Here is a 27255-nt window from a genome sequence, read left to right as displayed (position 1 = left end):
CTCTCCAGCCCTAAACAATACTTTTAAAATAATAAAAATAACCTTTGGATCATCCTGTGGCATCATCAAGCACTACTGATTCTACTCCTAGAAATGTTGTGAATTTATCTATTGCTCCGTAATCTTAATGTCACAGCCTTATGTAGGACCTTCATCTTTACCTGTACAGTGAAAGTATAATGAGTCTCTTTGTCTTCATTTTTGACCATGGACCCCCTGCTCAACTCATCATCCCATACATAGCCTTAGACATATTTCTTAAGTGCAAATTTTATCCAGGTAGTAAGAATCTTGGTAAGAATCTTTCCATGAGGGCCATGAGAGATGACTCAGCAGTTAAGGCACTTGCCTATAAAGCCTAATGACCCAGGTTTGATTCCCCAGTACCCACATAAAGCCAGATGCACAAAGTGTCACATGCATTTGGAGTTTGTTTACAGCAGCTAGAGGCCCTGGCATCCCCATTCTGTGTTTGTCTCTCCTCGGTCTCTCTATGCTTGCAAATAAATGTATAATTAAAAATCTTTTCATGGCACCACAGACTCCTCAAGATAAAGTCACAATACCTATATAAAATGAACAGGGCCCGTCATTTTCTGGGCACAAGCTACTTCTTTACACTTGCCTCTTGCAATGATTATCAACTCTTACAAACTTTTGGTGGTACCCTGAATACCTCTATGCTGATCATCTTTCTATATTCTTGCATGCTTTTAAATCCTTTATTTCATTTTTGCTTTCAAAAGTCTATTCATGTTTTAAGATAACTCCACTTTTGAGCCTTCTGTAGCCTTTCTGAAGCTCTTCAGGCAGATTATGGTATTTCTTCTTCTATGCCAACTTGTCATCCTCCATTTATCTTCATTACAACTATGACCCCTTCAAATCCTATTTGCCTGTTTGTCAGCCAATTTTTCTGTTTCTTGGAGACAGGAACCATTTTCTATTATTGCTGTAGATCCAGAGCTTAGAGTACATTGTTCGCATCCAAGCTGCCATCTTTGCTTCACTAATATCTTTGTTGCCTGCCTCTACAGAGGATTATTTATTTTCTTTTCTGCAGCTTTGCCTAAAATGCATTTTCTCATTAAAATCCCCCAGTTAAACTCACTTTATTGTAGGTACTCAATTTTTTAAAATCATTTCTTCAGTTCTTGTAGAGGGCTCCTTCCAAAAAAAAAAAAATGTTCAAATGGGTTAGATTCCTTTCCTTCTCCTAGTTCAACCGTTCTAATACAGTTAAGGATCAGCTGCTGAAATCATGATAGCAGGGTTTTTAAATCAATTTTGGAGCCAGAGGAATAGCTTAGTGGTTTAGGTGTTTTCTTACAAAGCCTAACAACCCACATTCAATTCCCCAGTACCCATGTAAAGTCAGATGCACAAAGAGGTTCATGCATCTGTAGTTTGTTTTCAGTGGCTGGAGGCCCTGGCACACACATTCTTTCTTTCTATCTGTCTCCTCTCTATCTCCCTCTGCTTGCAAGTACATAAACATAAATAAACTTCAAAAATAAAAACAAAAATAAAATTGTTTAAAATACCTGTTTTTTATACTCAGAGAATTGGATAGGTATCTATTAGATACATTTCAAGATTCTTGACCTTGTTAATCCAAGTACCTTTCCAATGAACAGTAGGAACAGAAGAGAGAATATCTAGAGTTTTAAGTCTGAAGAGAAAGACGTCCAGAAGTGATTGGAGATAAGACTTTGTGAGAAGACAGAATGTTTTAACTCTCCAAACCAAGAGAAGCCTTCCCCAAGCCATCCATCTCCTTTCTATCTTCCTGTTCCTAATGCTGAACAGCAATGCTTCCCAGCGCCTAGAAAGACTTGAGAAGAGCCAGATAATAACAACCTACCCATAGAACTTCTAGGACAGATCAGCTCATTGTATCGTAACACTCTGGAAGAAAAGAAAGAAAAGTGGCACACAAAATATTCATGAAAGTGTTTGTATAGGCTCAGGGCTCAAAAAGCTAATAACAAAACTAAACACATAAAATAGAAGGGATACACTGCACCCATTTGTATTCCCTACACTTCATGTTGCTTTCATAATACTCTTCTTCATCAGAGCTTGTCCCTTCCAAAGCTAGACTGTAGGTCTGTGGAGATGAACAACTATATGCTTCTTCTGTAGCTTCTAAGTTGTCCAACAGACTAAGTTCATGGTGCATGCTCAAGAAATGTGGTTGACCAGCTGATTGCTAATAATTTAAGTATTTTTTTTTTCTCCTGGGAATTCTTAAGGCATGCCCATTATTCACAGAAGCATGGAGTCTTGTAGGACAAAAGGAAGTATCCATCTTTTAGTATACGTTTTCCCTTTGCTATGCATTACTCAGAGATTTCCTTTGGAAAAATAAACAAAGGATGCCTGATGAGCCAGGACAAAGAACTATATATAGAGATCAAGTGGCCAGAATATCAAGGTCAAAGCATGTCCTTCCTTAACCAGATTAAAGGAAAGTCTTGGATCTGCATCTGCCTGATTCCTGTGTTCTCCACCTCCAAAAGAAATTATTTCCAACTGCCTATTTACTGAATTCTGAAAGCTGAGCAACAACTATAATAAGCTCCAACTCAGCTAATAAATCTGTAGTGATCTTAATCTCTGTTTCTGTAATAATAGGAAGAGTACAGCTTTGTTTACTTTCCAAGGAGAATGGAGATCAGGGAGAAAAGACAAGGATGGGGAAGCAGTATTTATGGCCTCTTTATGAAAAGTCAATCTGTGACAAAACACTTGCAGACAATAAGGAAGGGGAACAGGTTTGGCAGGAAAGTGGCCTATTCTAGTTTTCTCAGAAGTGACTTAGCTGGTATCTTCCATCCCCGCCCAATGTGAAATGCCTAGCTTACACTGAGAATATACTCATTGATTATAGACAAATCTGGATAAGATAAAATAAAAAACACTCCAAATCACCATTCAATGTCAGGCTGTCACGGATAACATTATCCCAGATTTATTTCATTTTATAAAGTATTTATAAGCATTTGTGAAATCTCAAATTCTTCTTTAACCACATTACTAATCTTAGGGTTGTCCTGAAGCTTCTTGCACACACAGACTCTGTGTTGACTGGGTATAATAAGTAGTCTGGATTCACCCTATCATTAAAGGGCATATCTCTAACCTTTTCAAAGGAATGATGTCACAGGGCACAGCCATGGACTAACAAACCATCCTGGAAGGTTCCTGTCCAGGACAGAATCCTAAACTGGATAGACCATATGCAGTTAGCTCCAAAAACACACTGCCATGATCAACATTATTTTCTTATCTCACTTATTCTTTCTTAGCTCTCAATTAATGTTTTTATTTCATTAACTATATTTCATACATAGGTGTGGTAGTCACATCACAATGAATTTTTATAGTATGTAAGCAAGTCCTCAAAACACAGATTTTCCTTGTACCAGGTATGAATCTTTTAGTAACAGCTGATCTTTTTTTATTAGCTCCAGCAGACAGTGGCTTACATGATGAAATTTAATAAGCACCCAAGGGTGTTACTTGAATATCTACTTTGATAGCTTCCCATGAGCCACTCTTCCCTCTTACTTTGCTTACACGGGGTATCACTGAGAATCATTTCCTTAATGCTAAGGCTAATTTCAGAAAGGTACTTCCAAATATCACTGGTTGGGCTAAGTATGTTGGCTTTGTGGTAGAGCACTGGCCTAACATGTGCAAGGCCCTGGGTTCCAGCCTCAGCAACAAAAGGAAAAACATCACTTGTTAAACAACACAGCAAAGTGTAGCTTTCCTACTAATACAATGATGAATTATTGTATGAAGCCTACTCTTACCACTTGAAAAGAGTAGGGCCCATAATACAATGGATTGATTGCTAGAATGGTCTGGGAAAGATTGGCAAAGAGCTATATCTGGGTGAAATTAGCCAGTGATAAGCTTTCTAGTGGTCAGAAGAAGTATTAGAGAGGACCTAACATGAATCAATGGAATTAAACTGTTAATTTTACTATTTTTACTATAGCTTACTCTGTACCTAATATTTTTATTAGTATGAGGAAGGTGATTATTATAATTTCTCCTCACATTTTATTCACTCTTAGCTCTTACTCTACCTTCAATTATGCAAATTCTAAGCTGAGAGATCCCTTATCTGGCCTCCTGCTTACAATTCTCTCTTGTCCCTTCACCAGTGTGGATTTCTTAGGCAGTAATCTAAGAGTATCATGGGAAGCCTTGATAGAATGGAACACAGGGGGATACTGATTAGCTGAAAACTACTCAGAAATAGTTTTTTTTTTTTCTTCTGTCTTGGAAAAGATGAGACAGCAAAGAAGAAAAACAATAAAGAAAGTTACTTCACAAAACTGTGACTTGTGAAATCTGGAAAGACACTGAAAGTTATAAAATCAGTTCAACTTCTCATATTTAAGGAAGGACACTGAAACGGACTTATATTCATGTAGCCAGATAATAGAAAAGCCAAGTCAAGAACCTAGCTTTCCAACTCACATTCCAGTGGTCTTTTTTTTTTTCATTACATATGCTTCTTCCCAAAACCTCCTTCGTATTATATAATCTCACATGTATAAAACTAGTAGTATCCTATGTACCCTATATAGAGTACCATTCTGTTCTAAAACTGAAGTATCCAGCTGGGATATATTGCTTTAGTATGCTCATCATCCCAGTATGCCCACTTGCTCTACCGGAAGAAGCCCAAGACTTTAAGAAGCCCAAACAATTAGGAAAGTGTGGGGTTAATCACATAAGAGACTGCTTGTCTTTATAAGAAAATTTTGCACAGTCCTTCACATAGGGATTATAATAAAAGTATTTCATTGTCTAACATGAAAATTTGAGATATTACACTTACTTGTCCTACAAGTGAGATAAAACTCTATATAGAGGTAGAAACATTTTTATTTGATTATTGGACAAAATGAATTCTATATTTGATTGGACTGAGTTTGGACTTTAAACCTTACTATCAGTTCTTCTACAAACACAAAGTGAGTAATACAGTTGAAGTTTCATGCCTGCTCTTGACAAGGAAAGAAAAGTGACCTCTTTCTTCTAGTTTGTCAAGTCAAGAAGCATTCAACTTCTTTTAAACTCTGCTCTGGTATTCAATGCTAATAACTTTTAACCCTTATACTCGTATAGCAGTTTACAACTAACAGCTTTAGCATAGATATCATGTATTGATGACAAGAATCCGTGGAAACACAGTGGACATTATAACTCTTTCAACTGTTTAGCCAGGACAAATGTGCAAACTTGTACAATACTGGCATGTTCTTTGTTTGTTTGTTTGTTTGTTTGTTTTTTTATGGGGGGAAGCCAAGTGCTCCCTTGTTGGACTGGCGGTCCAATCCACAGGAAGGAATTCATAGCTGGCACCAAAATCTAGTCAAAAGTCTATGGCTGGGGAGGTCAAAAGCACTAGGGGAGTAATAGCTACTGTTGTCTGGCCAACTGCATATAGTATTCCCACCAAACTACCCATTAAACACTTATGATTATGCCCATATATTAATGCTATTCTCACTTTTGGCTAGAGAAGCTTCTCCTTACAGATGGCAGTGATCAATGCAGTGACTTAAAACTCACCATAGTGCTGAGAAGAAGTGACAGTGTAATGTTATGCACTAAGTGAAACATCTCTATCACAACTTCCAAAGCTCAGGAACCATTGTGGAAGAGGTGGTAGAAAGAATGTAAGAGCCACCTGAATGTGGTGGCACACACTTTTAATTCCAGCATTCAGGAGGCAGAGGTAGGAGGCTCACCGTGAGTTCAAGGCTACCCTGAGACTCCATAGTGAATTGCAGGTCACCCTGGGCTAGAGTGAGACCCTACCTCAAAAAAAAAAAAAAATGTAAGGGCCAAAGAAAAGATACAACTGCCTGCAATGCTGTCTTCCAGATACAAAATGGTTTTGATGTTCATGACCTCACAATGCCTGACACTACCTACACAAGACTTGCATAATAGGAGGAAAAATAATGACATCAAAATTGAAGAGAAATAATTAGAGTTAAGAAGGGATTCAACGGAGGGCAAATTTTGGAGAGGAAAATGAGTGTGGTAGGGATAATTATCATGGTTTACTGTCTATTCTTACAGAAGGTGTCAAAAAAAGCTTTTAAAAAGCATCAGTGTAAATAAGAAAAATAGGTGGAAAATTATGAATGATACAGTTAGGACCATGGATAGAGGATGGAGGGAGGAGAGCCTAGGAAAAGAAAAAGCAGTCCTCATGATATTGTCATGGAAAGAATACTGCACTGAATGAAATGTACCCTACCCCAAGGACTCAAGATTCCCAGGATGTTCAGTAATATCTTTAAGGAGTGATAATGTTCAGTTTCATGGAAGAAGAAAGACACTTCTTGTGTGATTCTCATATTATCTGTTGTTTGGAAAGGAGACGATATTGCCCCTTTGGCTGGTGTCTCCAATACATCACCATTACCTATTTATTTTATTAAAAATTCATATATTTCTGTCATTTTTCTTACAATAATATTTCTAAAGAAATAAAACTGTCTGGATCCATCATGAAAATGTTCATGCCAAATGGCTGAGCTACACTCACAAAACTGAAGCCCTTCCAAAGGACCACCACTGCACTCCATGTCCACCATAAGAATTGTAAAAATTCCTATTACATACCTCAACCTGTTGGCAGATCTGTATTAGTTTGGCCATTTGATTTTCTAGTTCACTGTTGCGCTTAACCAGGTTGGTGAGGTTCATCTCCAGAGTTTGCTGTCATCGCAGAGGATGTAAAGCCAACAGGAAAAATGGAAGAAGGGAAAAAAGAACAATGAACTTTAGAGCCAATACCATGTGGAGCTCAATCAGTAGACAAGTTTCTTTTCTCTCTCTGTCTCTCTCTCTCTCTCCCTCCCTCCCTCTCCCTTCCTTGTTTTTGAGGGGGCAGGATTGAGACAGGGTATATTACTCTGTAGCCCATGCTGGCTTTGAACTCACTACATAGCTCATGCTGGCTTCAAACTCTCAGTAATTCTCCTACCTCAGCCTTCAAAATGTTAAGAATACAGGTGTGGGCCACCAAGTCCATGCCTTCCCTCCATCCCTTCCCTTTTTTCCTTTACTTCTGTCCTTCCCTCTCTCCTCTCATACCTACATTTTTCCTTCTTCCCTCCCTCCATTCCCTTCTTTATTTTCTTCTCATGTTAGATACAGAACACAGGGACACACATGGAAGGAAAGTGGTTTACTATGGAGCAACACCACGATTAGATGAATATTTCATAGACTTACTGAATATCTGCTACGGGTGAAAAATTATTCTATATCCTAGATAATAATACTGTACATCTGATCCAGACTGCTATTATTTGAGTAAAGGCAACATTCTTGAATTTGTAGGGGGGCGTACTGACATTAATGCAGCCTAAAATTTGTATCATCTTGCATTAATTTTAGTTTTTCAAAGTGTTTCAATCTATCTCATTTTTCTCTCATACAACGCTATAGCACAAAAACAAGTATTATGAATAGACTAAAGATACTATAATTTATAGAAAGATTTCTGCTTTCCAGACACTAGTCCAAACAATTTCATATATGCCATTTAATAAACATTCGATCCCATGAAGAAGGAGATATCAGCCTTTTAACTATGGAAGATAGGAACTTCAAAGTGAGGGTAAAGTGTTTTGCAGTCTTATAAGCAGTACATATCAATGTTAGAACTGTAACCTGGATTTCTAGTCCAAAGCTTTGCTCAGTATTCTATGGTGTTTGTATTTTTGTTGGTAGCATTATATATTTATCAGGCCTCAAGAAAAACATACAGTATTTTGATTGTACAACACATCAAAATCAAGTAAGGTATCTCACCTCCTTTCTCCTTTATACTGGTTATTACCCACAGAGACAACAAACTTCAAACACAAAGCCTGATTCTATCGAGAGTAACCACTGCTTACCATAAATTATTGATACATAGTTTCTTTTAGGTACACTTTAGGAACAATTTTCAGATCTGTTGAACATAACATAGTTGCAGCAGTACATAGTACTTGAGCATATTTTCTTCACTATCTCCAAATTTTTAGGTTTGGTAGCTGCTTGCCCTCTGGAACCTGTCCAAATATCTATAATTTTCTCATCCTCCACCCCAGTATCCTACAAAGTATTTACCCAGTGTAATATCCCAACTTTCTGGCCTTCATTCTGCTAGTGTTCCTTCCCTCAGTAATGCTCATTGTCTCATTGCTGCTGCCATGGTTGTAATGATTTGTAGTGGTTCAAAGTTCATATGTTTGGAAAAGAGGATGGGAAGGATACTGGAGAGTGGGGGAATGTGGAAAAAAGATGGGACTTATGCTCTTGTCTTCTTTCCTGTCTATAAAGTAGCTATAGTTCCTTAATGACCTTAGCACTGCTTCCTGAATATATTATAGGATACACACATAGATGCGTATACTTCTAGGCTGGATACTCTGATTTCACTTGTTCTCAAACTGGAATCTGAGGGCTATCTTAACTCTTGTTTTCCTTCTTGCTAGATCTTTCTTGGTTTCCTTGGTTTTATTGCTATGAAAATTATTTCCCACTCTTATCCCATTTTGCTTGGCTTGTGGAAGTTCTCCCTCAACTTTCTTTCATCCCATTACCATCTTAATCTGTGGTCTCCTTAGGAAGGACAAGCAATAGAGAAGAAGAAAAGGGAAAGGGCAGTGCATTGATTTGGACATCATCTTTAAATTAAATATATATTAAAGATAAAACAAATGGAATTTTTAACTACAACAAAAACAAATTTACTATAACAAAAAGGAATTGAACTAGATATTGTGTTCAAGGTGCACTGACTTCATGGGTAAAGAACTGAACTTAACGTGGATCCTGAAGGATAAGGAGAAATTCAACAAATGAAGATGGAGAAGACAAGATGGTCCAAGCACAAGGAGTATCATGAGCACAAGTAACAATGAATAAGCTAGCCAGCAGTGGTGATGAACACCTACAGTCTTGGCTACTTAAAAGATTGAGGCAGAAGACTGACTTAAGTCTATGAATGTGAGTCCAGCCTGGGCAACATAATGAAATTCCCTCTCTCAAGAGAAAATTGACTAAAATATCGGTCCTGTTCAGGGATATGTAGTTTAGTTTGGCTAAAACACAAGGTACAAAGGGAGTATTATGGAACAAATTTGGGAATAGAGATCAAAGGTCTATTACGATATCAGCTTAACTACGAAAGAACAGCATTCTTGCTCATTTCCCCAATTCCTTAAGCTGATATCAGCACAAGGGTGATGGAGATAGACAAAGAGGACACTCAACACCTACCAAACCAGAGATCCAGAGGCTCCTAAGTGCCCATCACTTAAGTAGACTTAAAATGCACCCATCATGGCTCAGGGAATTTTGCAGAAGAGGGAGCAGAAAGATTGTTAGAGCCACAAGTTGGGACATTTTGCACAGACACATTGCCTCTCCTTTATAACTGACTTCTACCCCCATAAAGCATGACTCACAATCCCCATGGGGTCGACCTGCATCCCCAATGAGGAAGGCCTCTTCAGAAAAGGGGCAGGGAGGAGGAAAAGGATATGATGTTTACATACAAAATATGTCCATATCTAATAATAAAAACATAAATGATTTTTTTAAAGGCCTGTTATGAGGGCCTCAAAAGTGTAGATGAGCTTGTACCTATTTATTTTAGTATTGGGGGTTACAAAAGGCTGTTGAGCAAGAAGTGATGCAATCATAGCTGCAGTTAGAACATTAAACTAGCAGCAATCTGTGGGACGCACTAACACAGGATAGGCTGGGAGACAGGAACACTGGGAGGGTGCTGCAATCGTCAATGCAATTGCAAATACAGACCTGAGCCAAGCTAAGAGGAAAATCAAGAGAAACGTGTTTCCAATAGGATCTGTCACTGCCAAATATGCAGAAAGGACAAGAAATATGAAGGTCTGATAAAAGAGAACTGGATTTGGTAATGAGATAACCTTTGGTAGAGGAGTTTCAGTAGGCTTTGGAAATAGATGCCTAATCCTACAGGGTTAATGAGTATGTCAGGAATGACAAAGTAGAGGGTAAAAGCCTAGACTCCTCTTCACAGTTTGGCTGTAAAGTGAATATAATAGAGATCAGTTTGATCAAAGGGTCTAGCTTTAGTTAAGAGAGTAAGAATTAGCAATTGACTCAATTAGCTGATGCCTTCTTCTAGCAGAGTATCCAAATTCTCAGATCAATGGAAATCACATGTATCACAAATTACTATATTGGCATATTAGGTAAATAGAATGTTGATTGATGAACCAAGAGAGGAAACAATAATAGAAATCTGTGTTTCTAACTGCAATGCATTTCCATTCAAACATGGGATTCCATGCGGAGAACATTTTTAACAAGTACATGCAACCTGTTGTAACACTGGCCTTGAAATTGATACCTCATAAATAATTCATACTGTGGAGCAGGACTAAGATCCCTGCTGTGTGTTCCTCATTTATGGCCTGAACTGAGATTCATGGCTTGCATAAAGCCACTGAAAACAAAAATTAGGACTGAACACATAATTTTGGGTCTGGTTAGACTACAGGCCTTGGGTTACCATCACAAAATTATGGCAAATGATTAGTTTGCTCTGGCCCCCTAGCAATTTGCAGAATGCCAGTACATTTAACAACACAGAACTAGATCTGACAAGATGACTCTAATTTCAACCTTGCTTCATTAATATGAAAATGCTTTGAAAAATAAATCTTTGGCTAATGAAAACACCATCTGTTGATGGCTTTTTGCCACTGTTTTCTTATATTATGAGACATAATTTGAGGAAAACACCGAACATTTACTTACTCATTTCCTATTCATTTGCAAGGAATTAAAGCCTCCTCTCAAATTGGAATTGATTCCCAATAATGAACATAGGAAAAGAGAAGCAGAATATTGAAGCAATTATGTAGTCTGTTTCCTCACTCTTTCCTTATCATGCCCAGCACTGACAAATCATTTAAAACTAAAATTCTGGACTACTCTAGGTTTGAATGGTGTGTCTCTATGACGGATGATGATTAAACAGAGAATCTGTGTGTTTATGTGTTTGGTCTTTTCTTGTGAAGTCCAGTTAATGATTGGGCTAGGTTCCTTCTGTCTAAGCCAGTTAGTACAAATTTCTCAGAACAGTTGAACTATGAGAGCAAGAGAGTTAAAGTGGCCGGGGAGATTGGAATGATGATATCTGCTATGAGGAAATGGGGACAGGAGGTTGGCAGAGAGAGCAGGATGAAGCTCTCATTTCCTGCTGCAGGAGGTTACCTCTGAGTCCTTCTGTGCTTCCGCTTCGTGAGGGTGAGAAGCCATTTTAGCTTCTGAAACCGTGAGATCCTCTTCACCTTCAAATGGCTACATTCTAATTCCCACAAAATTGTACTTATGTCTAAACAGCAAAGTGAAGGGAAGATTTGGCTGGCTTGCATAATTGAGATTGTAAGAGGTCTGTGCTACCTAAATTGGCAGTCTACACCAATTCATTTTTATACAAGTTCCATCTCATTTGTGTTGTGTAGACTAGGCCTCTTTGTTCTCTTTAGTTACCTTTTCCAAAGAAGAACATGTTTTTCTATGCCAGAAGCTGAGCACAGGCCATTCTTCTTTCAGACAGCAGCCCATTTTTTTTTTATTTTTTATTTATTTATTTATTTATTTTTTGGTTTTTCGAGGTAGGGTCTCACTCTGGCTCAGGCTGACCTGGAATTCACTATGTAGTCTCAGGGTGGCCTCGAACTCACGGTGATCCTCCTACCTCTGCCTCCCGAGTGCTGGGATTAAAGGCGTGCGCCACCACGCCCGGCAGCAGCCCATTTTTAAAAGCAGCTTCTGTGACTTGCTCAAATAATTGCTCAAATAGTTGTTTTATTTTTTCTCACTTCTCTAGACACAAGTAATTTTAGGTAACTTTCTTATTGGGTCCCTCAAGAAACTTAGCCATATGTAAAAACATCAGCTCTTCATTAAAGTGAGAGAGATGAATTTTATGGGACAACCTGGGTCATGCATTCCATTTGTTTGGCTCTGTGAAGCAGACATAGTCCCACATATATGAGCACTTACACACTCTGCCCTGACACAGTAGGTCTTGAAGCTTAGAATACAGCCTTTCAGTTTGTTCTATTGAAGCATCTAGGATTGCCATCAAATGTTTGTATTCTCTCCTGTTTTCCAAAAGGTACAAGGAAAGTATTGTCTAAACTTAGGCAAGATTCCAGTCTTGGGGTTTTAATTGGGAATAAAACCTGGGAGCAGGGGATGGGAGCTAGAAGGAAAGAAAAGTGAGTCATCACAAACCCGAGTCATCCCAGTTGACAGAAGATAATTTCCTCTTTCAAAATAATCTGAAAAAATAATAATAATCTGAGGGTGGGGAATAGAGATCAATGTTAGAACACCTGTTTATCATGTGTAAGGTCCTATGTTTAATTCCCCAGCATGGCAGGAAACAAAAAGATAATTTATACAAGTGGAGTATGGCGGCACACATCTAAAATCCTAGCATTGGAGAAGCTGAAGCAGGAGAATGACTCATGAGTACAAGGTCAGAACCCTAACGGAGGTCAACCTAAGTGAGACACTGTCTCATAAAAGAATCTCAGTGCCCGTTCCTACTGTTTGACATCCCTTTTTTTGATATCCTGTTTACACATGGATATTACCTGCTCTTCTAAAAGCCAGAAGCCTCGCATGCGTTGGAGGTCATATTCTACCTTCACTTTTCAACTGCTTGTCTTAAAATACTTTGCTTTTGCTTCAGTCTGTCACTTTACGTATCAATTGCATATGGACTTTCAACAACAGAACACACCATCTGGTGCACAAACCAAAGCCTACACCCTTATGCCAGAGTTTATTCTTTTTTCAAACATTTATTTTCTCTTGTATAGACACATGCTATATCCCACAATGAGAGTTGGGTAATATACTAGTTGTATATCACATAGGCCAACTTTGCTTCAGTTGTTTTAGAAAATGGCTAGACCCCTAAGCCAGGTGAAATACCTTGACACTCCTTTTCAATTCAGATTTCTCTGTAAACATTGAGCATAAACCCAAACCTCCTCTTTTCCACTAACCAGGAATGCTACTCAAACCATCTTGCATTCTCCCCTCCCACTTTGAATGCACAACACAATATAATCTGCAACTTAAATGCACAAATTGTAACTTGCACCTTCTAAAGAAATCTGTATTGAAATCTAAATCCAGGGGCTGGAAAGATGGATTAGTGGTTAAAACGCTTGCATGTGAAGCCTAAGGACCCAGGTTCAATTCACCAGTACTCACATAAGCCAGATGCACAAGGTGGCACATACATCTGGAGTTCCTTTGCAGTGCCTAGAGGGCCTGGTGTGTCCATCCATTACCCCCCTCTCTCATAGATAAATAAAATACATATTTTAAAAAATCTAAATCCAATGCTAGGTGTGGTGGTGCACACCTTTAATCTAAGCACTGGGGAGGCAGACATAGGAGGATTTCTGTGAGTTCATGACCACCCTGAGACTACAAAGTGAATTCCAGGCCAGCCTAGGCTAGAGCAAAACCCTACCTCAAAAAAATAAAAACAAACAAATAAATAAGTAAATGATAAATTGAAATGTAGTGTTAATCTTGATAATACGGTAGTGAGATAAGGCCAACTCTACTTCCTAGAGGCCTCAGAACTGCACTACACTTGTTATACTCCTATTCAGTGTCACTATTTCAGGTAATCCTCTTCTTTCATTTTCACCCACTCTTTTTTCATGTCTAATTTCTAGCCCAGAAGTGTGCTACAAGTCTCTATCTTTCCCCCCTTTCACCTTATTATGGGACAATTCTATCTCCATTCTGTATACAATCAAATATATTGCTCTCACCATGATTTTTTAGCCTCTGGGTAGATCCAACTTTCAATTTATTCTTGAACACTCACCCATTCAGTTCTTGGAGTATTCAACAGAGTCGCTCAGCCAGGTGACTGAAGATACTCTTTTCTTTTGACTAGGACACACCCATTCCTGACTCCATCCCTGTCCATTGGTGGGAAGTTCAAAACCCCACTTAAAGTCTTCCCTATGGTCTGTCTTTTCTATACTCTCTCACAACTTCCTAGTCTAACACTGTCTTAATAACTGTTCTTTTTATTTTTTATATATTTTATTATATATTTGAGAGAGGAGAGGTGGGGGGTAGAGAATGGGTGTACCATGGCCTCTAGCCACTGCAAATAAACTCCAGACACATGCACCACCTTGTGCATCTGGCTTATGTGGGCACTGGAGAATCAAACCTGTGTCCTTAGGCTTTGCAGGCAAGCACCTTAACTACTATGCCATCTCTCCAGTCCCCCCCCCGTGTTCTTCTTAATTCATATGTGTCAGTGCAGGCATGCATATACCACAGCATGTGTGTGGAGGTCAAAGGACAACTTCAGTGTCAGTCTGCACCTTCCATCTTATTTATGACAGGTTCTCTTGTTGTTCACCACTGTGTTTGTCAGGCTACATGGCCCATGAACTTTCAGGTGGTTCTCATATCTCTAGCTCTATTATCACTCAAGGTGCTTTGAGTTTCCAGATGTTTGTGCTACAACATCTGACTTTACATGGGTTCTGAGGATCTAAATTTAGGTGCTCAAATTTGTGTGGCAAGTACTTTATCCACTGAGCTATGTCTCCTGCCCATTTCTACCATTCTATCAGGCTTTCAGTTAAGATGTGCTGATCACTGTTAATGGCATCTTTCCTGATCTGTGACCCCTAATAGGTGTTCAGTCAATGTCTGATGAATAAATAAATGAGGAATGACCCATAATCACAACAAATTCAAATAAAAAGTCAAAGCATCCCTCCCAAACTTCTACCTCTTTCTGATTTCTTCCATCGGTGAAACCGTTATGTTATTTTTTTTTTTGGTTTTTTTTTTTAATTTATTTGAGAGCGACAGACACAGAGAGAAAGACAGATAGAGGGAGAGAGAGAAAATGGGCGCGCCAGGGCTTCCAGCCTCTGCAAACGAACTCCAGACGCGTGCGCCCCCTTGTACATCTGGCTAACATGGGACCTGGGGAACCGAGCCTCGAACTGAGGTCCTTAGGCTTCACAGGCAAGCGCTTAACCGCTAAGCCATCTCTCCAGCCCCCATTATGTTTTTAAAATACAATTTTATTCATTTATGAAAGAGAGAGAAAAAAATATAAGTATGGGCAGGCCAAGCCATCTTGCTTCTGCAAACAAGCTCGAGACACATGTACCACTTTATCTGGCTTTATGTGGGTGCTGGGGACTAGAACCCAGGCTGCCAGGTTTTTCATGCAAGTCCCTTTAACCACTGAGCTATCTCTCCAACTCCCAATTTATTTTTTTGGTTTTACAAAGTAGGGTCATCCTGTAGCCCAGGCTGACCTGGAACTCACTCCGTAGTTTCAGGCTAGCCTCAAATTCACAGTGATCCTCCTACCTCTTCCATCCAAGTACTGGGATTAAAGGCGTGCACCACCAAGCACAGCCAATGTGTAGCTCAGGCTGGCTTCAAATTCCTGATTCTCCTGCCTCCCACCTCTTCAACAATTTCCTACTGGCATGTACCACCACAATCAGCCCAAACATTGTGTAGCTGGTAGGATTCCAACCTGTACTGGGAGACCCCCTAAAGTTTTATTTATTTTCTGTGAGTGTGTGAGTGTGTGTGTGTGTGTGTGTGTGTGTGTGTGTGTGTGTGTGTGTGTAAGTGTTTGTGTGTGCATGCACACCAGACTTTCTTGCCATGACAAACAAATGTCATCTGGATTTACATAAGGTGGCTGTGAACTGAACCCAGACCCACAGGCTTTGTAACCAAGTGCACTTAACCACCAAACAATCTCCCAAGTCCTACAACCATTGTTTTTAAGTTTTAGTTATCTATTTATTTTTAGAATGGACATGTCAGGACTATTAGCCACTGCAAACGAACTCCAGACACATGTGCAACCTTATGAATCTGGCTTATGTGGGTACTGGGGAATTAAACCTGGGTCCTTAGACTTCACAGGCAAGTGCCCTAACCACTAAGAAATCTCTCCTGCCCCCCTCAAAAACATTCTTAAAGCCATGCCTTGCTCAATAAACAAATCAAGCATTAATTGTCTGTTAAAGGAGTGAAGGAATTCCTAGCATAAACCCCTGAAATAGATTAGATAGACAGATGATAGATGACAGATAGATAATAGATAGATAGATAGATAGATAGATAGATAGATAGATAGATAGATAGATAGATAATAGATAGATAGATAATTTGTTACTGGGTATTCTATCCTCAGGTGAGACCAAGGAAAAGGCATTACTTTTTATTATAGTAACTACTCTTTAACTTCAGTACTTCATGTTTCTTTAACCTTTCCTTACCCATATTACATTTCTGTAATATGTTCCTTTGACCAACAATAGCAGACAGGATTGTCATCAGCTAAGAACAATCTGAGTTAGCATCTTTCAAACTGTTGTCAAACTAGTGATGTTGGCTCTTTTCAGATGTTAGTGAGTTTTTAAAAATGGTATAAAACTATATAAAAACAGAAAGATAAATGCGCAGATAATATGAATTCCTACTTGCCAAACTTGTTTTCAAGCAAGTACCTTTAACCACTGAGCCAGCTCCCCACCCCTAACCTTGTTTTCAAACCAAAGAAGCAACAGAAAACATCTTCCAAAAATGGATACTATTAATACCATATGAGTAAAAAGTCAGAGAAATCAATAAAAGTCTTTTATGGAAAAAGACAGTTTTCAAATGAGTCTTAAAATAGTTTGAATAAAGCCAGGCATGGTAGCACATGCCTTTAATCCCAGCATTTGAGAGGCAGAGGTAGGAGTATCAACTTGAGTTTGAGACTGCACAGAGAACAAATACTGAATTCCAGGTCAGCCTGGGCTAGAGTGAGACCTTAACTCAAAAAAACAAACAAAAAATGTTTGAATAAAGATGATATAAAATATATTACATGAACCATGCACAGACTTATTCTGCTTTTGTTTTTGACTAATTGAGATAGGGTCTCATGCAGCCCAGTGTTTCCTAGAACATGTGATGTAGCTGAGGATGACCTTGCACTCCTGATCCCCCTACCTCCACCCTCCAAGTGCTGGGATTACAAAAATGTGCTACCATGCTCAGAATTTATACATACATGAAATGGGAGAGAATCCTTGAATGGCTAAGAGACAAAAGACAAGCTAACTATATAAAGAAGTATAGCCTTATGATCATGAGTTAGAGCCTGAAACCTTGTTTACTTGAGAAGCCATTGACAGATACTGGCTTTGCTTCCATCCATGTGTGTCCACTACGAACATTACCATATCTTAGAGAACACAAATCTGGACCCAAATATTTTTTCTTGTTATATTTAGTGATTATGATTCAGGACCCAAGTGATCAAGATTTAAAAAGAGTATTTTATGATTTTCACCTCTGGTAACCCACCTGGCCTCTCGAGTCTGGCACATTCATTACAGTGATCTCTAACTGTGGTGGTTTGAATAGAATAGATGGCCCCCAACATATTCAGTTGTTTGTAGTTTGCATCTGCTGGCTACCTGGCTGGAGGCAATGTCACTGGGTGGATCTTAAGTTGCGGTAGTGGGTTTCCGATTTCAATCTAAAGATGTGCAAAGTGTGCCTAGCTGGAGTTCCTGAAGTGTGCTGTGGCTTTTGACCTTTAGGCTTGTGTTTCACTCTCTTTGGGCCTGTGAAGGCAGGCCAGCTTTTTCTGCCATTATGGAACTTCCCCTGGATCTGTAAGCTTCGATAAATCCCTTCCTCCATAACTGTGCCTGGTCTGAAAGTTCATCTCAGCGAACCTAAAGCTGTCTGCTACACTAACTTTACCTCACCTAGCCTCAAGAGAGGATCTACTGAGACTCTAATCCTCCCTATGGTGTCTACAGAAAGTTCATTTTACACTCATAACCCTCTCCTACACATTTTATCATCAGATATCACAGACACTCTCTCATCTTCACATAAGTGACACCCATTTATAGATAGAGAGCCACAAAGTCATTGTCAATCCCTGATGCCTACAGGAATGCTCACATTCATATGATGATGTATATGTATGTATATAAATATACTTTCTCACAATCCAGTCTTTAAAAGAGATATTTCTCTTCCTTACTCTAATATTCATATTAATATTGGTTCATAAAAATTCAAATGCTCACTGGAACATTGAACGTTGAGAGGATATCTGTCTTAGCCAACAGAAGTAGGTGTCAAGTGGGTGAGTAAACAAATGATTGGAAGAAGGTGGTAGCTGAGTGAGAATGGGTAAATGGATGACAGAGTGACTGAGTAAGAATGACAAGTAATTGACTGTGATAAAATTCTAGAATATCATATTTTCCAACCTTTTAGCTCTCCCTATAGCTTTCTTTTGAATATTCTCCAAGTCTCATGTCTCCATTCTCTGTCAGGTCTCTCTCTGCCCCTCTTCATGTGTGTGTGTGTGTGTGTGTGTGTGTGTGTGTGTGTGTGTGTGTGTGTATGTTTTGCTTTCCCATGGATAAAGCTTACTCTGCACCAGGTAATGTATTATAAAAATGATTTTTATTTAATTTTATTTATTTATTTGAGAATGACACAGAGAGAAAGAGGCAGAGAGAGAGAGAGGGAGGGAGGGAGAGAGAGAATGGGCGCACCAGGGCTTCCAGCCACTGCAAACAAACTCCAGATGCATGCGCCCCCTTGTGTATTTGGCTAACATGGGTCCTGGGGAATCAAGCCTTGAACTGGGCTCCTTAGGCTTCACCAGCAAGCGCTTAACCACTAAGCAATCTCTCCAGCCCATAACAATGATTTTTCTTTTCTTTTCTTTTGGTTTTTCGAGGTATGGTCTCACTCTGGTCCAGGCTGACCTGGAATTAACTCTGTTATCTCAGGGTGGCCTCGAACTCATGGCGATCCTCCTACCTCTGCCTCCCGAGTGCTGGGATTAAAGGCATGCACCACCACGCCTGGCTCAATTTTTGATATGTAAATATAACTTCACTTAAGTATTATTTGTAGTAATAATTTGTGTAAATATAATGACAAAAAATATGCCTATTTATCCCTTTCAGGAAATTCCTCTATTCCCCCTGGTATTCATCAACTATATTTTTGGCAGGGTGTGGGCATGGAAATGTGAAGACATCACTCTCAAAGAGAATTATAATAATCATACCTGATCTATACAGATGTCACTATAGGGTTAGACAGTTGGAAAATCCAGAAATCAAAATGAATAGGCATTTAAATTAAGGACATGACATACTTTTGCTATCTGCTGGGTTTTAAAATTGTCAGTAGTTCCATAGGAGGCATTTTTCAAACTTTAAAGTATTTATAATGGCAAGACTGATTTGTATCCAAGATGAGAACCAAAGAAAGCTATAGGCTCTGGTACACTTCCTCAAAAATCATGGTGAAGCTGGATGTGGTTATACATTCTTGTTATCCCATAACCCAAGAAGCAGAAGCAGGAGGAGGCTTACCTGCATTACATAACAAGACTTTGTCAAATCAAAATATATAGAATCCATAAAAAACAAACTCTACCAAATTATGAAGACATAGTTCATTTGGATTTCTTAAAGACATATGATAGATACTAAGGCTCATACTGAAGATATAAAGGACAACAAGCCTGGCCTTGAGGAATTTATAATGTGCCTGTCATATACTGGACTTGGGAGGGTTTGAATTGAACCTTAAAGAACAGGTAGAATTCCTAAGCAGGCAATGGAAAGAATACTAATGAAAGTTAAAAGAGAATGGGGTGTTTAGTATAGAGTTAGGAGGCTCAGCTGAGTAGATTAAGGTAGCATGTCTGAGAGATGAGAGGGAAAATATAAGTAGGCAGCAAAAGATAAGGAAACCATATTTATAGATTTTAGAATAGAAAATTGGAGAAGCAATAGGAAGCCACTGACAACTGTCCTGATTCTATAAATCCAATGTGTAATAATAAAATATCAGTCTTTTTAAAAAATATTTTTATTTATTTATTTATTTAATTGAGAGACAGAGAGAAGCAGACAGAGAGAGAATGGGCATGCCAGGGCCTTCAACCACTGCAAACAAACTCCAAACACATGCATTGCCTTGTGTAACTGGCTTATGTGGGTCCTAAGTAATCGAACCTAGGTCCTTAGGCTTTGCAGGCAAGTGCCTTAACTGCTAACCCATCTCCCCAGCCCAATAATACCAATCTTTTATAAGGGGAGGAATTTGAGTGATGTTTAAAATCCTAAAAGCTAAAGTAGTTCTATAATAATGTAGCACATAAATGAACTATTTATTGGAACTACTAAGGAAGAAAAAGGTAATGGAGAAAATACTCTGATAGACCTTGTGATGCAAATAACTGTCAGAAACACAAGTATTCTTTGAAATTGAATAATTAATCGACTACTGGTAGTCTTCCTAAGGTTATGTGTCCTATATTTAAACCCTAAAGCTAGACTAAACAACAAAATAAGATCATTTAGCACAAGACTACATGTTCCAAAAACAAGCTAGCTTCTGGTTAGTCTGACTTTTATACCATTAGAGTCAATTTTTTTTGTTGCTGTTGAACAAGTAAATATTAGAGGTCACTAACTTTTGTCAGGGAGGTTGTATATAAAAGGCAGTTATAAAGGCCAAAAATGAAGCCCCAGAGCCAAAAAGTAAAAAATGGACACTGTATCTGCTAATAACCAGAAAATTTGTGTGTGTGTGTGTGTGTGTGTGTGTGTGTACATGCATGTGCATGCATTTGTGTACTATGTTTTTTCACCTTCTCTAATAGAATTTTTCTGTTCCTATCAAGGCCATAGAAGCATTCATTCCCATAGCTTCTGCCAACAAACCGGCTTTCTCCTTTCTCTTGTTGAGGAATCAAAGAGATTAAGAGGATAATCCTAAATGCTTTCCAAATTTAAAATCAACACAAAGAAGTGAGTGCATGTGACACTAAAAGCCAGACTTCCTCTCTGTTTAATGTGGAAAACTAATATCCTTTTACACTTGGCACCACACAGAATGACTTCTCTCAATCTCCCTCTTCTTCCTCTCTTTCCTCTCTGTCCTGCCCTCTCCTCCCCCACCCTCCACCCTCTCTCTATATCTATATCTCTGTCTCTGTCTCTCTCTCATACACACACACACACATGAAAGCAGCAATTCCTTCTCTTCCTCAAAGTCCAAGATGTTCCAGACAACATAACAAACCACACTTGGGAATGATTCATATGTTTCCAGTCTCCATCCAAAAATGAGCAAAAATAGTTTCTACTTAATTTATAATCAGACTTTTCTCCACATTTCCTAAAATATTAAAGGGACACTATTAACAAAATCTAGCTTCTCTTTCTCCAAAAATTACTGATTAGTTGCAGACTAAATTATCTTTTCATAAAAATACTTCTTTTGTGTTCCCCCTGTCCCCTGGAAGCAAGGGCTATAAGTAGGATGATGCCAAATGTCTACTCATTCATCCCATGTTTTCAGATTTTTCTATAGACAGTCTTATTTTACCCAGGTCCTTTGTTATCTCAACAGTACATATGGATGCAGAGATTTCTGTTTGGACTATTTCTCAAGGCCAATGAATTATTATGGTCCTACCACCTGCAAATATTTGGCAGAGATTGCTTCATCCTCTCCATATCCCCCACTCTTCCTACAACTCCACCCCATCTTTTCCTATTATGAAGCTGTAAATTCATACAATATGTCATTTCCTTGATGCTGCTAACCATCTATTATTATTATGAAATGTACAGATGTTAGAGCATAAAGTTAAGTTTTAAATCACATTTTGCAGGGAATACTTAGGTCCATAACTAAGTGACAGATGACTACAGTTAACTCTGTCTAGAGGTTAGGTGTCAGTTCCAGACTTCCTATTACCAACAATTTCTATAACTTTACCCAAATTACAGAATATATCAAAATCTCAGTTTATGAAACTTTAAAGTGTAAGGGTTTTTTAAATTTTATTTAGTTATTTATTTGACAGAGAGAGACAGAATGGGCACACCAGGACCTCCAGCCACTGCAAACAAACTCCAGATGTATTTGCCCCCTTGTGCATACAGCCTTAAAGTGTAAGGTTTGACTAGACCAGGTCCAAGGCCTAACATTTTATGATTCTAAAAATTGAGATTAAGCCAAGCGTGGTGGCACATCCCTTAATTGGGAGGCAGAGGTAGGAGGATCGCTATGAGTTCAGGGCTACCTTCCCTGAGAATATAGAGTGAATGCCAGTACAGCCTGGGCTAGAGTGAGATCCTACCTCAAAAAAGCCAAAAAAAAAAAAAAAAAAAGATTTGAGATTACTCTCCCCTTTAACTCTGATGTGAATGACAGTTTCACCTTGACTGATATCAAAAGGTAGAGGTTGACTTTTTTCTATATTAGATATATTAACTGATCTTAGTCAACAGGCTAAGAAGCAATTATACATTAGCTATAAAATAATTACCAACAGATGCACAGATCATTGTTACTGTGATGACTCTTCAATAATCCTTGCAATAATTATAAGAGATAATGTATATTATTCTGAGTACTGCTATCCTCACCAATATTTTAATTTGCACATATGCTTGATTATTATTGTTATGTTCCCAAATACAGCAGGAGAAAATTCTCCTTTCTTCCTCTCCTTCCATGCTATCTAGGTCTTCCTTCTAGCTTAGCTCATGTTTGCACACCCTATTTCCATAAGCACTTAATCTGATACTGAGTTAAATGCTTATTGCTTTCAATTTACATTCTTAGTTCAAGTATTTGATTATCACTCTCAATTTTGTGATATGCTAGTTTCTTTTCTAATTTTCTTTTTTTAAGGAAAGCTTAGAAGTAGCACTAAGTGCTCAGTGGCAAGTTGTAATGGCCAATACCAAACATTTTTTCTTTATTGTATTGAGTATGCAAAAACAAACATATACTAATATCCCCTACAAAAATCTCTAGACACCGATACATTTAGACACCTCCCACCATACCTGCACAGCACACCCAAGCATATGCAAATTATCATATATGCTAATTACAGTACACCTACACAAGTACTCACATGCTTAAAAGAGGTGGAAAGATCACAGCAAAGATATGTAATGTACAGTATATCTTAGTCTGAGAAGCGGCTGTTTCCCTAAGTGGACTACTGGTGAACTAGGCCCTGGGCTATCTTCCCCAAAATTGTACAAAAATGTACAAATGCAATCATGTTTATGCAATAGGTGGGATATTTTCCAGTGAAAGCCTGCAATGAGTAGGTTATTCCTTATAAGAACAACCTAAGTTGACTCATTTGTCTTATAAGAAAAGTGACTTATTTTATTAGGGAACATGCTAACTATATAACTATACCTATGAGTCAAATTTTTGACAAATATTCCCCAGAACCCTTACCTTGAGTTTCTCAAATCGATCATTCAGGGAAGCGACCTGATGGTCTCGGTGACGACCCACCAGTTTGCATAAGGCACAGATCAATTGGTCATCAGATACACAGTACATGTTCACTTTCTCATTCTCATGGTCCAGGCAGGTGATTCCTCGAAGATGTGTGTCTGGCAGTGGTTCCACCAGGCGATGGCTGGTGAAAGGTTTCTTGTTAGGGTGTGTGGCCCGCAGGCAGCGGTCACAGTAGGAAACCTCACAGGTGATACATGTTTTTACTGCATCCCTTGGGGGGTCCTGCTCACAGAACTGGCAAGCAATTCGTTCACTAGACATGGTGGAGCTGGGCCTGTAAGTCCTCTCCCGACGGCTCTCACTTGGGGAATTGGGCCCACTGACTGAAGCCTTCTGGAAGCGATCAATAATGTTCTGCAAAGTCACATTCCTCTTGAGGCCATCCAGGCCTCGGTGGTTCAGCGAGATAACATACCTGCATGTAGGACACTGAAAAGCGGTAATGGGTTCAATGGATTCACCAGAGCTGCAGCTTGAGACCAAGATGCGATGGGCGCAGCTGAAGCACAGGCTATGAGCACAAGGGAGCAGAAGGGGGTCTTCAAACAACTCGAGGCAGATTGGGCAGGTCAATTCAGACTCCAGTGTTTCCATCTTTAGTGAAAATAATCCTGCTGAGGCATTAAGAACCACAGAGGCTGGGCTTTCACCTGCAAAAAAAAAAAAATACAAAGCAAGAGTCATTAAGCATTTCCAAAAGAAAAGTATATATAGAAAAGTCAGACTCTAACCAATGGAGGCTTTACCTGCTTGGACTCCCCGGGGAAGCTTGAGCACTAGGAAAGTGATTTGGGAATTAAATAGGAAGCCCTCTCTTAAAACTCCATTTTTGACAAATGCCTGAGTTTATTTTTCTTCACTAATAAACAGAACTGGCCACCTCTGAATCCTGGTTTCCTGATTAATATTACCATTCCAGCTCACATTGGCAGGGGGCATTCTCTCATATATTCTCCACTGACATCTTTTCTCCTGAACTTTGATGAGTCGGATGCCCTGCGAATTTCTCAATCTCTATTCTCCAATATTGTTCTCTATTTCACTTCAGGGCATAATATAAGAGCTGCTCCTATTTTACATACAGTAGAAGGAAAACAAGGCTATATTTCAAACTAGTTCTCTACTTCCTAAAATGATTCAATTTGGAGAGTCTGCATAAAAAAGGACAGAAAGCTCTAGAAAAATGTAGTTTTCAGTGTAGGATAATAAGCTTTTCCTCAGAGTATGAACATGAATTACTTCTTCTTACCATACATGGAAATTTCTGTTCCATCCCATTTCTAGTAAACTGAGTTACCAGAGACAAAAGATGATAGTTTTAATTTTCTTTCCTCACCTTCAGAAACCCTTTTCATTTCATCAAGTTGAATAGGAAAAAAAGAACTTTTGACTTACTCAGCAATAGTTGCTGAATAATGATGGCTTCAGTTTGGTTTTATTGTTAAATACCTACTGAACTGGCATATTCCTGTTGTAAAGCTTATCTCCCATATGTCTTTCCATACTTCCTAAGACATAATCAGATCAAATCAAGATCTAGGTAGAAATTATCAGGACTGAGGAGATGGCTCATTGGGTAAGAGTGTTTGTTGTGCAAGCATAAAGATCTAAGTTTGATCCCCAAATGTGATCGTGGCTGCATATGCCTATATCCAACATTGAGGAAGGTGAAAATAGGAGTGTCACTGGGACTCCTGGTCAGCTAGTCTAACAAAAAAAAAAAAAACAGTGAAATTTAAATTCAGTGAGAGACTCTGTCTTAAGGAAGTAAAGCAGAGGAGCTATAGAGATAAACACCCTATGTCTTTCTCTGATCTCTGCATGCATGCACATGACAGCATGTACTGGCATACACACATGCATACATCTCCCCACCCACATACACACCACATATTTTACACACAACAATTTATTTTAAAGAAAAAGAATTATCAAGGTGAGCAGCCAGAAATGTTCAGATCTGGTAATATTCTATTTAGGGTATACCAGAGAGTGAAATAAATCACCCAAATAACAGGAAACAATATACTTGGTCAGTTTAACTGTTTTCCTAAGGCATTTCTGAATTGAACATAAAGATACTTATTACTATGGGTCATCCATTAATTAAAGTTCACACAAAAACAATCTATGTTTCTTTAGCTTCCACTAAAGAAAAATATTATATATATCATATTGACCAAAGCTGTTAATTCTATTAACAGGAAAGAGAAAGGCATCTTTTGACTTTGAGTAGCTATTGTTCATTATTTCATTAGCATTAGAAACCTTCATCAGGACTTGCAAATTTAATCCAACTCCTTATATTTGTTCAGAAATTATCATTTATTAGTGATATCTGTTTAGCCCTTTCATAGGGACACAAGTACTGAGTAAAATTATACCTAGTACATAAGTACAATATCTAAAAGCTATTTCTAAATAAAACCTCTTAAGCAAACTGATGACTAGCTAGTTAATGGAATCAGTAGGAAATCAGGCTGTAAAGGGAAAGAATCTCTTCATAATGCAGCAAATCTCAGCTAATTTAGTAGGTTTAAATGTCTGTATTACCACTTTCTTTTAAAAATAAGACATGTGGCATTTTTATTTTATGAGTATTTATATATCAACATTCACCTACACAGATGAAAAAGTAAAACATATATACATGGACTGGGGAGATGGGTCAACAGTTAAAGGTGTTTGCTTACATTGCCTGCTGGCCCAGATTCAATTCCCCAGTACTCAAGTAGAACCAGAAGCACAAAGGAGAGCATGCATCTGGAATTAGTCTGCATTGCCAACATGTCCTAGTATACCTATTCATTTTCATTCTCTCTCTCTCAAGGCAGGAATATTGCCTTAGAAAGCTTTATGTGATTTCTCTCAGATGCTCAAATGCAATATATTCAGAAATACACTTTTTGTTCCCCCACCATTTCTGCCACAAAAATTAACTGATCCTCTTCCAAATTTCCCTATCTGATGTATGTCATCATCTAAGCCTAGCAAACCCAGGTGTTCTCTCATTTACATATTTATCATTTCAACTACTGGTGGCTTCTAGAACATTCTGTTTTATTTCATTTACATATTTGTATCTTCAACAAACTCTCTTCTTCTAGAAGGAATCAACACTTTTGTACTTTTCTTCACAGCATGGTGCCTGGCACAAAATGTGTATTTAATAATAGTTAATAAAGTGTTACTCAAACAAGTAAGAAGAATGAATATAGCATTTACTGGATATCTCTTGTGTTCTGAGTACTATGTTAAGTACTTTATATACTTAAATACTTTCGGGAAACCTATAAATAATGTATTAGTACTATATCCATGATATAAGTATTAAAGAGGGGCTCAGAATGATCAATAAGTAAACCAGAAACACATACCCAGAGCAGGAATCAGTCTAATGCCAATGCCTGTGCTCTTTCCCCTACACCTTTATACCAAATCTCTCAGCTCCTTCACTGAAATTTATCTCGACTATTTACAAGAGGGTTTCTAAATAGTTTGTTTCCACTTCTATTTTTGTCTTTCTGTGTCCCTCTGAATCTGCCTACCTCATTCTGAACCCTACCAGAGTCATCTCTTTCCACTAGGCCCATCTCTACTTTACCCTACACTTCTATAACAATCTCTTCCAAAGTTACATGTCTGCATTCTTCAATGTCTGTGTTAGAAAATACTTGGGATGGTTACAAGCATTGCTGAAAAGCACATTTATGTATTGGAACCCATGTAAAATCAGTT

At 38.4% G+C, this 27255-nt stretch overlaps 1 protein-coding gene across 3 annotated transcripts in view; it reads right to left on the bottom strand.

Moving 5' to 3' along the window:
• The window catches only part of Mid2 (midline 2), a 114903-nt gene that overhangs the window by 73735 nt on the left and 13913 nt on the right, over positions 1-27255 (bottom strand). For all 3 annotated transcript variants that reach the window (XM_045140312.1, XM_004659146.2, XM_045140313.1), the window contains exons 2-3: positions 23452-24167; positions 6664-6759 (exon numbers count right to left, since the gene is read on the bottom strand). In XM_045140312.1, coding sequence (XP_044996247.1) covers positions 6664-6759; positions 23452-24111 — 756 coding nt within the window. In that variant the 5' untranslated portion in view covers positions 24112-24167. The remainder of the gene's footprint in view (positions 1-6663; positions 6760-23451; positions 24168-27255) is intronic.

This window comes from Jaculus jaculus, chromosome X (genome assembly GCF_020740685.1).
Source record: "Jaculus jaculus isolate mJacJac1 chromosome X, mJacJac1.mat.Y.cur, whole genome shotgun sequence".
Taxonomy (NCBI): Eukaryota; Metazoa; Chordata; class Mammalia; order Rodentia; family Dipodidae; genus Jaculus; species Jaculus jaculus.
This window is presented reverse-complemented; position numbering and strand designations above follow the sequence as displayed.